This window comes from Adelges cooleyi, unplaced genomic scaffold (assembly GCF_023614345.1).
Source record: "Adelges cooleyi isolate 19-005CV unplaced genomic scaffold, UGA_ACOO_1.1 ACOO_flye_CR_arks_rails_tigmint_CR_PRNA_167, whole genome shotgun sequence".
In the NCBI taxonomy this organism is placed as follows: Eukaryota; Metazoa; Arthropoda; class Insecta; order Hemiptera; family Adelgidae; genus Adelges; species Adelges cooleyi.
The window spans coordinates 2,267,010-2,282,361 of NW_026095824.1; the positions used below are offsets into that span (position 1 = coordinate 2,267,010).

The window sequence follows — 15,352 nt, forward strand, 5'->3', positions numbered from 1 at the left end:
TTCAAAGTCTTCTGTATTTATACATTACCAGAAGTAATATTAACGGTCACAAAATTAATGTATTTATCTATAAAAAATAAAGTTGTTTACAACCTTAAGGTATGCCGATTAATAAAACAAATTGACGTGAGAAATTCTAAAACCATAATCGGATTTAGCAAAAAAATTGTATTGAACTAAAGTTTATTCAACTTAAAATACTAATGGATCGTATATAAATACAGATTAATAATAATCTTGTGTAAACTATGCGTTTGCCACCTTAAATATTTGATTTAAAAAAAAAATCATAATTTCAAGACTACGCATAGGTACTTACTAAAATTCTAAAATTGCTTTGTTTTTTTTTATAAATATAATATTCTTTATGATACTAACATTGTTAGTCTTACAAATCAGTACAACAAAAAAACAAAATTACATTTTTGTAGCATCACATGAATTATGGAACACACGTTCAATTGCTTTGTCGATGTTTTCGCTTGTTCGTTTGCTTCTAATCCGCAATTATTTTAATGATACACTAATGCAGTAATAATCATAATAATAAAAACGTATGGCGCATAAAAATTTGAATTAAACCTTTGAAGTACCTTTCTAGAAAGTACCGAAAACAAAACCATTAACCATATAATAAAATTATAATTTATAGTATTTTTGTATTGAAAAAATATCCAATAGGAATTTTCTAGAAAATACAATATAACTATTTAAATCGTAATGAAAAAATAAAAATGTATTTAAAAAAAAAACTCAGAATAAATATTTTTTATTATATACAAAGACATATTATTTTAGATAAATACTTTTTTTAAATGAACTCAAATAAAAAATATTTAAAATCCATTTTTTAATTTTTAAATAAGATAAAAATATTTTCAAATAGCTCCTATTATTTGCAAATTATTATTTTTTTATTTAAATGTAATTTGCTTAGGTTTTCTCGGTATAACCATCGTACGCAAATCAAAATAATGTGCATTAATGTCTAATGATAAAACGGATAAAAACTATTATTGTTCTATCCTATGTACGTTCCATTGTAATATTTTCCTACTGCGCCTGCACTTTAATGTGTGTAATCTACAAGTGGTTTTTTCTTGGCGTGACTCGGCAGTCGGCTGTTGCTTGTTAACAACAAACTGGTAGTCGGCGTTTTGACGTTCACAGCAGCACATCTCCAAACAAACAACTGTGAGTACTCTTACATATTACACTATCATTGTTATTAGTTACTATTATGTCACTATGTGCGAATTCCTACTTTATTTTGCAAGTTTTTTTTTAAATTTAAGTAAAAATTACATTTTTTTAAATTACTTTTTTTGTATAAAATCGACTTGATTTTTTTTGCAATCAAATCAGTCCTTTAAAATTAACACCGGCGGTTATATCGAGTGCTAATTTTATGATTGAATAATATACCGTATATTCGTTTGTATAGTTTTTTTGTTTAAAGTTTTTTTTAAATGTATAAATAGATTTATATTATCTTGGCGTTTGACCAAAAGTTATTTATCGCGAACGTAGTCTGTAGTCACTCACTCGCGAGTTCTGTATTTATCATTATCATGAGGCCAAATCAGTTCAAGAGCACGTTATTTGTTTTTTTTTTTATTATTCTTTGTCCTACAAAAAAAATCTGTCCAACCGCTGAAATAAAACGCTGCATAATTTGTAGTTTATATATTTTAAACCCGTTAAATATATTCTAATTATTGGTTTAATTATTGTTCATAATAATAAAATATATATCATTTTCGGTTATGACTTCTTTTTAAGTTTGAATTGACCAAAATGGCATAGCCAATATTAGGTAATATTCAAATTTTATCGTCCGGTACCTATACTTCCAATGTTTGTGCCCAACGAATTGATGGTGCCTGATGGTTTTATAATTATTTTCATGTGCTAATCGATTATTATCAAATAAATTCCGAATATCATTTTGTGCGTTCACTATAGAACTTTTTAGATTACTATGGAAATTAGTATGTTATAACGACCAACGAGTAATGACCCAAGAGATAAGAACGACAGGGCGTATACGGGTACGCGTTGAAACTTGTACTTTAATATTATAATGTCTACTAATAAAGTCGATAACAAGTGGTTATACCTACGTCATAGATACAATGTTAAAAGTCTCTGGGTTTTAGAGATAATAACGTGAAAAGTGAATGTTCCATAAAGATAACACGATCGTTCATAACCAAATTGAAAGTATTTATCAATTTACGCTTAAATGCGTTAACGTAAGAAAAATATGTGTTTAATAAAATGTATAACAATAAATTATACTGCAGTTTCCATGGACACCGATATAAAAAATAACCATTCAACGCATTTCTTGTACTTATTACGTTGTACTTCTTATTTATTAATATTATTATTTAATTCTCCTATTGTTCATTTAACTTATATACAGGGGTTAAAGTGGTGGGGGGGGGCGCAGGGGGACTCAGTCCCTTTACCTCCAATGGTGGTTAAAAAGCGTCCCCTTTAACAAATTATTCGTAAGGTACACCGTACCGCTCCAATTATAACTAAACATTAGTCAATATAATTCAGAATTCCGTTGAGATTAAATGTTGGTTTTTATTTTTTTATCGATTGTTACTTTACTTTTATCAAATGTATTTAATACAAATTATGTACTATCTAATATATGTGTAAAATTAATTGATTTTCTTAGTTATTGTAAATGGCTATACTGTGATAAATAGGTATTCGATTAGCCAATAAATGATAACATATATAAATAGGTGAAGTGTGAATGTGTGATTTTTTAAGCATGCTCACCCCACCATGCGTAGAATTTGAATTTTTTCTTGTACAATTTAAAGCACTAAAAACACTACTGATGTATATATTTTTTGTCTGGGTGATTTTTTTAGTTTTCTTAAAAGACAACCACTACTTACAACTTAATATTATTAGAAAAAATATTCTCTTTCAAAATGTTAAATTTATATAAAACACGAGTTATTCTTAAAAATGTTGTATCATTTGTGATTTAAATTTTTTATGAAATAAATTACATATTTGAACATTATTCAGGGATAAAAGTGGGATGAGTATGTTACACAATCACTGTTTCTATATTACATATACTATATGCATTAGACATTATACATAAAATTATATATGGAACGCTTTAAGCTACATGGAGACATTAGTCCCCCCTGTAATTTTTTCCCATTTTAAGCCCTGCTTATATAGTTGTATACATCAGTCATCACAATTCTTATCACCCCGCCAAAAACATTTTATACAATTACAGTCAAAAATATTATACCATCTTCACCGGCGTTATGGCTTTTTCCAACTAAAGTGATTGCAGTATTAAGAAATATATTTGATTCGGCTGGTTTCCGAAAATTTTCCAAAAACCGCCTATTCATATATTTTTTTAAGTTGAAAACTTGGGGAAATTAAAGTGTTTTACTTAAATATTTGTAAATCAACTCTTCATCAGCAAAACCATAAAAATAATATACTTTAAATTCGCTAGTGTTAAACTTATTGTTTTAAACTTTCATTATATTTTGTCTAGCCCTTTGGTTTAGGTACATTTTAATTGTACAGCAAGTATCTCTACCTTATCTTTTTTTTTTTTTTTATTGAGAAATTATCAATCTGTACAATTTAAAGCACAAGAAGTATACGTGATAATATAATACAAAACATGTGATAGATTTGATAAAGAAGTCGCCCATTAGTGACACTTAAAAAAAAATTCAAAATTAAAATTCTATATAATCCTTTATCGAACCTATCATAATTGTTTTGTTGACACATCATATCATTGCAGTAACAGTGTTTTTTTAATCTACTTAACTTTTAAACTTCGACCTGAAACCGACGATTAAAATTAAACAAACTAGATACTGCTAGATACATATACATGCTATTATATTATTATGTCACTAAATTCACCTTAGATAAGCGTTAAAAAATGTAGTACCTATATTATACTATTATATTATTGCACTTGAATAATAGTCGGTATCAGAGTTAGTCTTTGTATAGATGTAGATAAAAAAAACGTTTACGCAAGTACCCATAAAATAAAATAAACTTGGTAATATTACCATAAAACATCTTTTTTTTAATTCTGGTAATGGGTCGTATTTAAACCGCTCTTAAGTCTATATGTCTATCGTTAAATCTAGAATAACTCTAAAACTATTGTAGTTATATATAGTTAAGGAATAAAATAATGAAATATTTAAAACCAACCTTAACCACAAAAAGAAAATACAATATCGAAAGTGTAGATGCTAGAGTGAATTATTTTTTGTTGTTACGGTTTTTTTAAAAAATATTTTATTATTTTATTTCTTTAGCTATCTTTATAGTATTGACAATATAATATTATATAAACTATTCTTTCTTTTGCAATATGTTCATGTTAGACATACCGGCTAGTAGCCTATTATGGACTTTGCAAGTGTATGGTTTGCGTATATAATAGGCATTGTAAGTAATTACAACAATAGATTGTATTTTTAACAAATTCATAAAACCTTTGTTATGTGATTTTATAACAACGGTGGTTATAATAGTTATGTTAAAATCAAACTAAATATACCCATTTGGAATTACCCAATTACGCATTCGTTTCGTTTTATAATATTATTTAATTTAATATTATAAGAAATATAATTGTTTTTCTTGTATGAGTTGTTACAATAAAGTAGTTCTTACGATCACTAGATAAAGATGTAAACCTTTACTTACTATTTATGTATTTTTAAGCGTTTCAATAGTTTACCACGTAAACCTAAATAAACTATAAAACGATTTATTTAATTGCAGGAAAACTGACTTGTTAACAAATGTCACTATGTTAGTATGTAAATTAAATATATAATTATTAGAATATATACAACTTTAAAAGCCATAAAGTATATAAGCTAATACGTTTAGGTGTAGTTAAAAATAATTTAGATTAACTATCGTAAGATCATTTTCAAGGTGAAAATAATTAATTTTGGATTTTTTTTCGTTATTAGTAACCGAGTAGATTGGTCAGTACACCTTCCTACACAAAAAGTTGTATAATCGCAGATTTGTATAAATTTAAAACTGACAGCTAATCAACAATGTATATAATGCTCGACACTAAAAGTAAATACCTTAGATATAAATTAAGTAGATCTCCACAAATAAAAAAAACATTTATGTGCTTTATCATTTTAGTCGTAAACACCTAAATAACAACCTCGACGTTGTGTGGTAAATACATATCTTATAACATATTATAAAATAATATAATGGTGACGTATACGTCATAGCCAAATAAACATGATTGTAAAAATTGTTTGAATAATATTTACAACTTTTCTTTTCTATAAATAAAAATAGTAATATCTAATTAGTATTCGGTGAACTGAGTATTTATTTGGAATACTATGCTCGTTAGTCGTTACCTACTGATTTAACTTCCAAACGTATAATTATTATTTTAATATGATATTTTGAAACACTGATACGGGTATGTAATTACTATTTACTACAAACAACAATTGTTTTTTAACATGTAAACAGTTTTGACAGTTACATTTAACAACATATTATTGTTATTGATGTTATTACTCGCAACATCTAAACACATACTCTGTCTGGAGATAATATTTGCTCACTATATTATGTACATTTTTAAGTAAAATAAAAATAGTCATTGTCGCATTTTTCTAAAGAACAGAAGTTTTCTAATAAAAATAATTTATAACAAATTAGAGGTTGAGATTTTATCTTTATTTTTAAAATTGACGATTTTAAATAAAATAATTTCGACAAAGTTAAAGAGCTTCTAGTTTGTTTTAAATTTAATGTCTTATAATTTAGTTTTTAAAAACTTTATCAAAAATCACCTTTGTCAAAATCTAGATAAAGTATATATAATTTTAGCTAAATATATAAAGTTTTAATAAAGAATCGCCAGTCGCCTATTTTTAATATGTGGTGTGGAATATTCTTATGTGGCTGTTTTTTTTTTGTACTGCAAGTACGTATTTATAAACTTTCGAAACTTTGTGATTTAGGCTTAGAAAAAGAGTTTTGGACAGACTCGACACTTTGTATACATTTTCTAATCGTTCGTACAAAAGACACGTTTGGTAGAACTGCTGGCTTAATATTGTGAATACCTAGTTTAAAAATTCTGCTTAACGACACAATTATGACTTATGAGCGTGGAACTATAGAGAATAACTATTAGATAGGATAGCCGTTAGGTGTAATTTATACCTGTTGTTGGATTAGTAGTTCACCAAATAATGTAGTAGTAGACGTACCAAAAGACGTGTTTTGTACTGAAATAAATATAAGTCATTAAAAACCGTCGGTTACCGATGTATTGTACTAATAATAATGAACCGCTAATTTAGAATTTAACTTGTTTATACTAATTGTAATATCATGTTAACATTTACATGTTTGTTTCATAATTATAAATTATTTTTTTTAACCTTAGATATTTTGTTTTTTTGAATAACGAGTTTTCTCTTTCATAAACAAACATTTTTATTCTGAGTTAATAAAATATGATGCTCGGAGATAACAGAAAAATATAAACACATTATATATTTTACAAGTAGGTACATTTTTTATAGAAACGTTGTGCGCTATTAAATATAATTAATGGGATTTCTATAATATTTTTTAATGAATATAACCATTTTTGCGGGTTAAAAAAAATGTATACAATCAGCTGTAATGAACAGTTAATAATTATATACCGTTGTAATTTTATATTTAATTTCTTGTTCGATTCATTCAGTGCGAGCATGCAAAGAAAATATTGCCTTATTTGTGAACTCTTACTGGTATTGAACTATATAAGAATACCGATAAAAATGATTTAATATCACATTTACATCTGAAGCTTTCTCTTGACTCTTTCGAAGTACTTCATATTGGTATGTTATTACCTAATTGTCTTTACCCAAAGGGTAATTGTGTATAATATGGTCATGACTCGTTTGACTAGAATTATTTTATTTTTATATTATCATATTCATAGTATAGATACTGTGTTACAATCGAAACCGGTTTACAAGTTTTGTGTTCAAAAACTATAGGAAGTATGTTTAATAATAACTTATTTAAACGGTTCGGTGTATAATAATTGTATACTTGTTTTTTTTTAAATTTATTTACCGCGTCACGTTTTAATATGGAAAATAGGTCTTGTCAAATTATTTTCTTGTAGACATTGCTGTCATTTTTATTTAACAAATTATTTTGAAAAACACAACAACATTATTTATTACACGCGTACTGTTGTCTAATGGTTTCAATTAAGTAATTATTCTATAATGAATTCAAGTTTTCTTCGGAAGATCGTTGCCCGAGAGTGCCGTTAATTGAATGTAATACAAATGCATTAAAACATAAAAAATTGCGAGAAACATGAAGTTTTTGTTTATATTTTCAAATGAAGTTTACTAAGTCTAAGCTACTTATGTACGACATTTGTATGCTAGTCGATACTATATTTTTTTACACAATTTGTTTTGTAAACAAGAAACACCACTGTTATAATTTCACTAGTATTTTTTAAAATGAATTGTAATTTTATTTAAATTTTGAATAATTGAAAAAAATACGCAAAAGTGTATTTTTAACCTTACTGAAATAATTATAATACTAATTTATATAAACCTTAAATGAGCAAAATCCGTTTAACCTACAAATGGATGGACCACTTTGACTTATACGACAATATTATTTAGAGATAGGCTATCGAATATTTAGAAATTTATCGCTTTGTATTACAATTATAATTTAAACGTAATTTATAAATTTTGTGAATACGACTCTTTTGGTTCCTTGTAAATTATACTTCGAAGTACATTAATAAAAATTAGATTTTTGTTTTATAACAAACATTTCACTTTATTGTTAAAATATTTTGTTTTTTTTTTACAAAGTTCAGAAAGTACTGATTTATCAACCATTAAGCTTACAATGTTGTGTAAGTGTATTTTGTATTATAATTAACTATTCATCAGATTTTAACCAGAAAATAAGAGAGAGATTATTTAAGTAAATAAATATTCATAAATTGTGTTTTATATTTACAATAGGTTTTTTTGAAAGAGGTATTGATGGAAAATAATCAATATCGCACAAAAGAACACATTGTAGATATGGGTAATATTTATTTTGCCATCCTATAAAATTGAACAGAAATCATAGATCACTTATATTCTTTTTGGGTCTCACTGCATATCTATTATTTTATCTTATTTAAATTTTGCCGAACTCTAGTCGCATTTATATCTGAATACATTATTGAATTTCAATGCCTTTTTAATTTTAATCTCTTAAAAATAAAATAATGACTAGATCTTTTCTAGGGTAAGATAATATATTACGTGTAATATTATAAACCTTTGGTCTTTGGGTGGTTGTATATAGTATAATATTGTTGTTTTGTACATTAACAAAGAAGGCCAGGCTGACCCTCGTTTGTCGTTGCTTACTGACACCACGTTTTGGACTTCGCTGTGGCTCGCAATCAATAAATGGCGCCACCAGCTGTATACATATCTCTCTCGCGTCTCAGTCTACCCTGCACCCTCACAAAACATCTCGTGCTTGTGCAATGCTTGCTGAGCCTAAGAATTTGTTGCAATTTATTATTTTTTTTTATGACACAAAGTGAATTTTATCATTACAATAATTACACACGTTTCGCGCACATTTATCCGTAGTTACAGCTGTCTCGTTTATTACAAAAACAGTCGCACAATATAGAGTAGGTTCGCGTAAGTAGCTATTCAGTCTGTTTGATATAGGTAAGTCGTCATTATCTTTGCAACACACTATGTACTCGCACACTCGCACAGTCCAATGCTATAACGATCTCGTATACATAAATATAGATTTTTATATTTAGTCTGCAGTCAAACTTATTAAATATATAAATATTTTATGGATATACCCACAATTATACAAATTATATGTATATTTATTACAGATATATGTGTTACTATAATATTATATGTGTGGGATTTCTGTTCAAAATAAGTTATAATAGCGACACAAAATACATCGTCTCTAGGTCATCGTCTATAATAAACGGTTAAGATAATATGACCTTGTCCGTGTTATGCATTTAACACACATTTTAGTAAGGACTATACATCATATTATGTTGACAAATGAAAATAGATAAAATAATATTTTAAAAATATATTAGCTTTGCCATAAAATGTTTGAAATCGTTTTACACAACATGTTTTTTTCTGCTGTATGAGAAGTATTCTAATGCCTAACGAATGTTAAGGAGTGATTATCATTTGTATGCACAATGTTTATAAAATATTATACTTAAATGTATTTTAAGTCTGATTATTTGTTGTTAAGAGAGATTTTGGTGGGGGATATCTCTGTTTGTGCCACGTCATTTCATACATGTTATTTTACTAAGGCCTTATTAGTTATTAAACTCTTGCATACTGGTGCAACGAGCGGGAAAGTTGAGAATGTATAAATTTGGGGGTGTCCAGTGTCCTAACTTACCAGCGACTCCCCAGTATTAAATATCAATGCGCCTAAAGACAAGTTATAGAATGTGTTAACACATTTGCATTTTTCAACTAATACCGAGTAACGATTATTGTTTATAATGAAATTTAAAAAACAGGGTTAACTAAACATTTTTTTCTTTTTTTGTAAATGAATTATTTTGCTCCAAGAACAATAGTTCTAAACGTTATGATTTTTTTTTAAGAAAAAATTATATATAAAATATATTTGAAACAGTTTTTGAATGAAATAGCAGTAGAGGAGATGAGCGGAAGAATGAAGGGTGAAACAGAAGTTAGGAGCCCTTTCCTTTCAGGGTTCTTATGAATGTGTGGCCTCTGATTTATGTATTTCACTTTAGGCAAGAGTGGGCGAAAAGAACGAAACCTCCAAACTTAGGTTAGGTTAGGCTTGAGCAAATGTTTGATATTTAACTAAAAATATGGATTTTGTTGGGCTTAAGCTTAACCCTTAGGCATATGGTGGGACTACATCAAAAGTCCAAAAATTTACAAAAGGAACCGAAAGATGCTATGATTTTTAATTACCTATTGATGATACAGATAAATAAACACATTTTTAAATAAAAGATAAAAAATGTTAAGTAACAATACCGAACGAAAAATCGACGAATTAAAAAATATTCATAGTATTCGATGTTTTTTAGTTTTAAAATGTTCTCATTTAGTTTTGACTTTTTAACATATTTTCCCCAAATATTTATAATTGAAATACATGTCTACAAATTGTATTTAAAAATAATAACACTTTTTTAGTCTTATTACTTACCCAAAAAAACTAAGCTGGGATGGGCTTTAAAATATACCGATTTACTACCGACTCTGCTTTGACCCTCTGCTATAGTCGCACTATTTCATAAATTGTAGACATTAATTTGGTTTTCTTCTTATAATTACTAGTATATTAGTTAAAGTAGTGGTCACGTATAAGTTTGTAATTAATTTTTTTTTTGTATGTCCTATATACAGTTTAACCATGCCAGGTAACGGATTATTGGAAACATCCCCCAACTATGCCATCAACAAGAATGTTGCGGCAAGATTCCAGCAACTGCCCCAGCCCAAGGACAAAGTGCAGGTCATGTACGTGTGGATAGACGGAACTGGAGAAAGTCTACGAGCCAAGTCCAGGACTTTGGATTTCGTGCCAACTAAACCAGAAGGTAAAATAGTGAAGTGTCTTGCTTTTTATTGATCACCTCTATAGCTCTCTGTAGTACAAATTTTAAAATTACCTTTGGGTTAACTACTCACATATGTTTATTATTTTAACTGGCTAAACGGCTCTTTTTTTTTGTTACTACAACAACATAAAATATTTACTATTGTGACATTTGTATGAAACGTTTCATAATGTTTTCAATGTCCAACGGATTGTAGTGGTTGTATAATAATAGGTAGTTTAAAAAAATAACGACATCTGTTAAAATTTATTTTCATCAATAAAATGTGTGCCATGGAATTTTACTGGCGGCCACACACTCGGGATTAGGATATCCTGTCAGTTTGAAAACAATTTGTTCTTTCCCAATGACCCACATGTGTACTTTATAGTTCGTGACGTTATAGTATAAATTGATGCCTAATATATACGCCCTATTCTAACTAATTTGTAGTCAAGGTCTATAAACATGTCATGTATTTTAATAATATAATAAATAACAACACGCATTGTTTGGGCAAAGATAGAAAAAAATAATTGTTGACAACACTATTTTTTTAAATATATTTACAATGGACGTAACTGCTTCAATTTTAAAATTAGGAAAACCAAAAAAAAATTACGAGTTTTCAATTTTTAACTTTTACTAGCTATAATTTCGAGAGAAATGGTCGGATCGAGTTGAAACTTATAAGGAATGTTTATTTGGTGTTCTCCTTTACGGCAATATTTTCATGTTAAAATTATACCTATTTCTCTCCTCCAATGGTGGAAGTTTTTTGTTTTTTGTATTTTTTAGCCGTAATTTTAGGACGTTATAGCTAAAAAAATGATAAGAGGTAGGACTCATTGTATAGGGAAAACAATTGGGACTATAGTTGGTTTTTCACTGTCGGCAAACTGTTTTTTGCAGATTTTGTATTTTTAACAGAAACACGTTTAAACTTTGAAAAAAAAAATCATGTCATGTCATTTTTATTTATTCGTATGGCACTGCCAGAGGGGTGATAGAACTTTAGCCGTCTAAAGACGTTAACCGGGGTACACTACGTGGAAGCGTTCTATCATTGTACCACCATGTCATGTCATTATTGCTATGGACATTTATTTAGAGTGAATAGTGTTCTTATTATGATTTTGTACAAGTTCTAGTTTTTTTTATTGAATTGAGGCATTTATTATGTATAAATTAGAGTACAACAATAAAGTAGACGTCTCATAAAAGACACTATGATTGAAAGCATTATATATATATATATATAATATGATACGCATTTGCCATTTACTTAGTATTGTATCGTGTTGTTAATAAATGTATAACTAAGTAGGCGATCATACTTACATTTATGCTTTGATGTTATCTAAAATATAATATATTATTTTTAAATACTAGAAAATGGTTGAAACTTGTAGTAATAAAAAAGTACAGCAAAAAGTTGTAAAAAATGTATAAAATCAGTCCCTAAATCTGAGAATGTAAATTGAATACATTGAAAAGAAGCATTAAGTAAAAAAGTAAAATCACAGACTTAACTTTATTTAACGGTTTATATGTACCAAAAAATTGCTAAGCAAATACAAATTATGCTATGCTTTTTGAGTGGTTTTTTTTTTTGCCAACAAAAAAAGCAACTTTATATGAGTTATTATTTATTTTAGATCTTCCAATTTGGAACTACGACGGCAGTTCTACCTACCAATCCCAAGGTGAAAATTCTGACACGTTTTTGTACCCAGTGGCGATATTTAACGACCCATTCAGGCTGTCGCCAAACAAACTCGTTATGTGTGAAACTTACAAGCATGACCACACCCCGACTGGTATATATTTTGATTGCCGTTTCAAGTCGCAAAAGCGGCATTATTATATTAGCATTAAAGAATTTTCATTGTTTTTTATATAATCAATTCCAGAAACTAACCATCGCAAAGGTGCTTTAGACGCCATGACCAAAGCCGCTGACCAAATACCGTGGTTCGGTATTGAACAAGAATACTCCTTGTTGGACACTGACGGCAAACCTTTCGGATGGCCCAAAACTGGATTCCCCGGCCCACAGGTATGTGTTTTGGTCTGAAATGGATATTTGAAATTTATAATGTTAAATATTCGGATTTGAAATACTCATCGCAGGGACCATACTATTGTGGTGTTGGCGCCGACAAAGTATACGGACGAGACATTGTCGAAGCTCATTACAAGGCATGTTTGTATGCCGGAATTAACATATCGGGAGAGAACGCCGAAGTCATGCCAGCCCAGGTAACTACCAATTACATGTTAAAATATGTTCGATTAGCTCATATGAAATTCCGAAATTGGAATTAAAAATTGGGTTAATATTTTTTTAAATGGCCTACGACTTAAGTACACGACGAATAACAAATATAATTTTTTTTACTTCCAGTGGGAATTCCAAGTTGGTCCTTGCGAGGGCATCAGCATCGGTGACCATTTGTGGATGGCTCGTTTCATTCTGCACCGCGTTGCCGAGGAATTTGGCATTGTAGTGACACTCGACCCCAAACCAGTGCCTGGAGATTGGAACGGAGCTGGTGCTCACTGCAACTTCTCCACCGTCGCCATGAGAGAAAACAACGGAATAATGTACGTTTGGGATCTTGTACAAGTTTTGAAATACTTAACAGAGTTTGCCAAGTTTTTAAATAAACTCCATAAAAACAGATTTTTAGGGTTTGCCAACTCTGTTAATATCCCGTACAAGTGTTACCCTAGTCCCCATTCTCTGTATCTTCTCTACGTTTTTCTTTCTACTCCATGACATGAACTCACGTCCCATAGCGGCACTTAGGTTTACTTTTTGCCTGTAACTTCTTTTTCTTTATAATCACTCTCTTTATTTCAACACGTCACTCTCAGAACATCTTTCACATACTCTACTGTTTGAGTTTTAGTTTAAGTACATTATAACATTTAATAGTCCTCTTTAACATTGACACCTGTATTGTTCCAGAAAAAAAATGCTCTTATAGGGGCTACTAACGAGTAGTGTTTTTTTTTTTTTTTAGCGAGATTGAAAAAGCTATCGATAAGCTGTCTAAACAACACATGAGACACATTAAGGCGTACGACCCTAACGAAGGACGGGACAACGAGAGACGTCTGACTGGTAAACATGAGACTTCGTCCATTCACGATTTTTCGGCTGGTGAGTACCATTACAAGGGTTTAATTTAGGCCTTAGTCATATAGTTATATACTTTAACTAGAGCTGGGATTTCTATGCAATTTGCATCATTTTCCAAAGCTAGTTTTGCGATGCTCGCTTTGTTACAAATCCGTTTCATTTATTTTTGAATAAATTGTATAGATAGAGCATTACATTACCAGCCTTAGTAATAAACTTACTGGGGAATGTGTTTTAGGCGTAGCAAACCGAGGATGTAGTATCCGAATTCCTCGAGGTTGTGCCGAAGAAAAAAAAGGTTACTTGGAAGACCGCAGACCTGCGTCCAACTGCGACCCTTACAGAGTGGCCGAAGTTATCGTTCGCACCTGTTGTCTTGACGAATAAGTCTTCATCGAAAGCCATGGCCACAAGGCCTTAACAAAAATTAAAAAAAAAAAAAAATGTTTTTCTAGCACAAAACATAATATCAACACTGCACCTTCCTTACTTCCTTCTATATTCAGAATTGGATAACTTAAACATTATTTCAACATCAGACATCATACATAATATTGTCTAAGTTTATCATAAAAAAAACAATTATATTATCAATTTGTATTAAACAAGAAAAACCACAATCATAATTTTTATATTATATACTTTTTACGGTTTGTTGAATTTAAATATATTTTATTATTAATCCTTTGTGTTAAAACCTTCAATCGTTGTTTTATTTAGGTGTATAACTAGTATAATCATGTACAGTATGTAATTTTTTTTTAATGAATTTTACAAGTTTGTTTTTGGGATTAAGAATTTTCGGAAATTATCGATTTTTGTTGTATTAAATATTTAAATGTCTGAAAATGTCTGACTGTATTTCGATGATTGACGTTATAAATGACAATATACAGGTCACTGATGTAAAACAAAAGTGTCTCAATAAAATACGTGATCACATTGTCATCATCATATTATTATTAATATGATACAAAAAACGTTTTATTAAATAATTCGTTTATTCCCCGGTTAAAATAATATAATATATAAGCGATATAAGGACAATACATAATTAAAAAATATTATTAACATTATTATTGAGATTGTTAAATAAATGATATTTTAATGGATTCCAATCGATTTGTGTGTATTTTATTTTTACAAAGTAAAAGAAAAACCTCTATGTTAATGAGCCAATGTTAATTATTGACAAAAAATTAATTAATTAGCTACTAAACTGTAAATTAAAACACATTTTTTGTAAAAAATGGCCATCCTACGACAAAAATGAAAAAATGTTCGAAAAATTGAAATGACAATTTAAAGTTAATTTTTCAAAAGCTACTTAAAAGGCGGTTGACTTATTTAGACTAATTTACAAAAATGTATCGTAACCGAGTCTCTACTTCAAACAATGTATAATAGTTTCATGCGAGTACAAGCAGAATTGGACATTATCTGTTATTTATTCGTTAACAGTACGATTTTTAACTTCA

The 15,352-nt window shown here is 28.8% G+C and overlaps 1 protein-coding gene across 2 annotated transcripts; it reads left to right on the forward strand.

The window, feature by feature from the left end:
* The first annotated feature begins 1,052 nt into the window (after positions 1 to 1,052).
* LOC126832888 (glutamine synthetase 2 cytoplasmic) lies at positions 1,053 to 14,325 on the forward strand. 2 transcript variants are annotated; one of them, XM_050563919.1, is made up of 8 exons: positions 1,053 to 1,194; positions 10,533 to 10,726; positions 12,385 to 12,546; positions 12,640 to 12,785; positions 12,860 to 12,988; positions 13,134 to 13,333; positions 13,756 to 13,895; positions 14,113 to 14,325. In XM_050563919.1, the coding sequence occupies exons 2-8, from the start codon at positions 10,540 to 10,542 to the stop codon at positions 14,259 to 14,261; spliced, it is 1,113 nt and encodes a 370-aa protein (XP_050419876.1). In that variant the 5' UTR covers positions 1,053 to 1,194; positions 10,533 to 10,539; the 3' UTR covers positions 14,262 to 14,325. The 2 variants fall into 2 exon arrangements, with proteins under 2 accessions (XP_050419876.1, XP_050419877.1); XM_050563920.1 differs by lacking the exon at positions 1,053 to 1,194 and adding an exon at positions 8,682 to 8,810.
* The last annotated feature ends 1,027 nt before the right edge of the window (positions 14,326 to 15,352 follow it).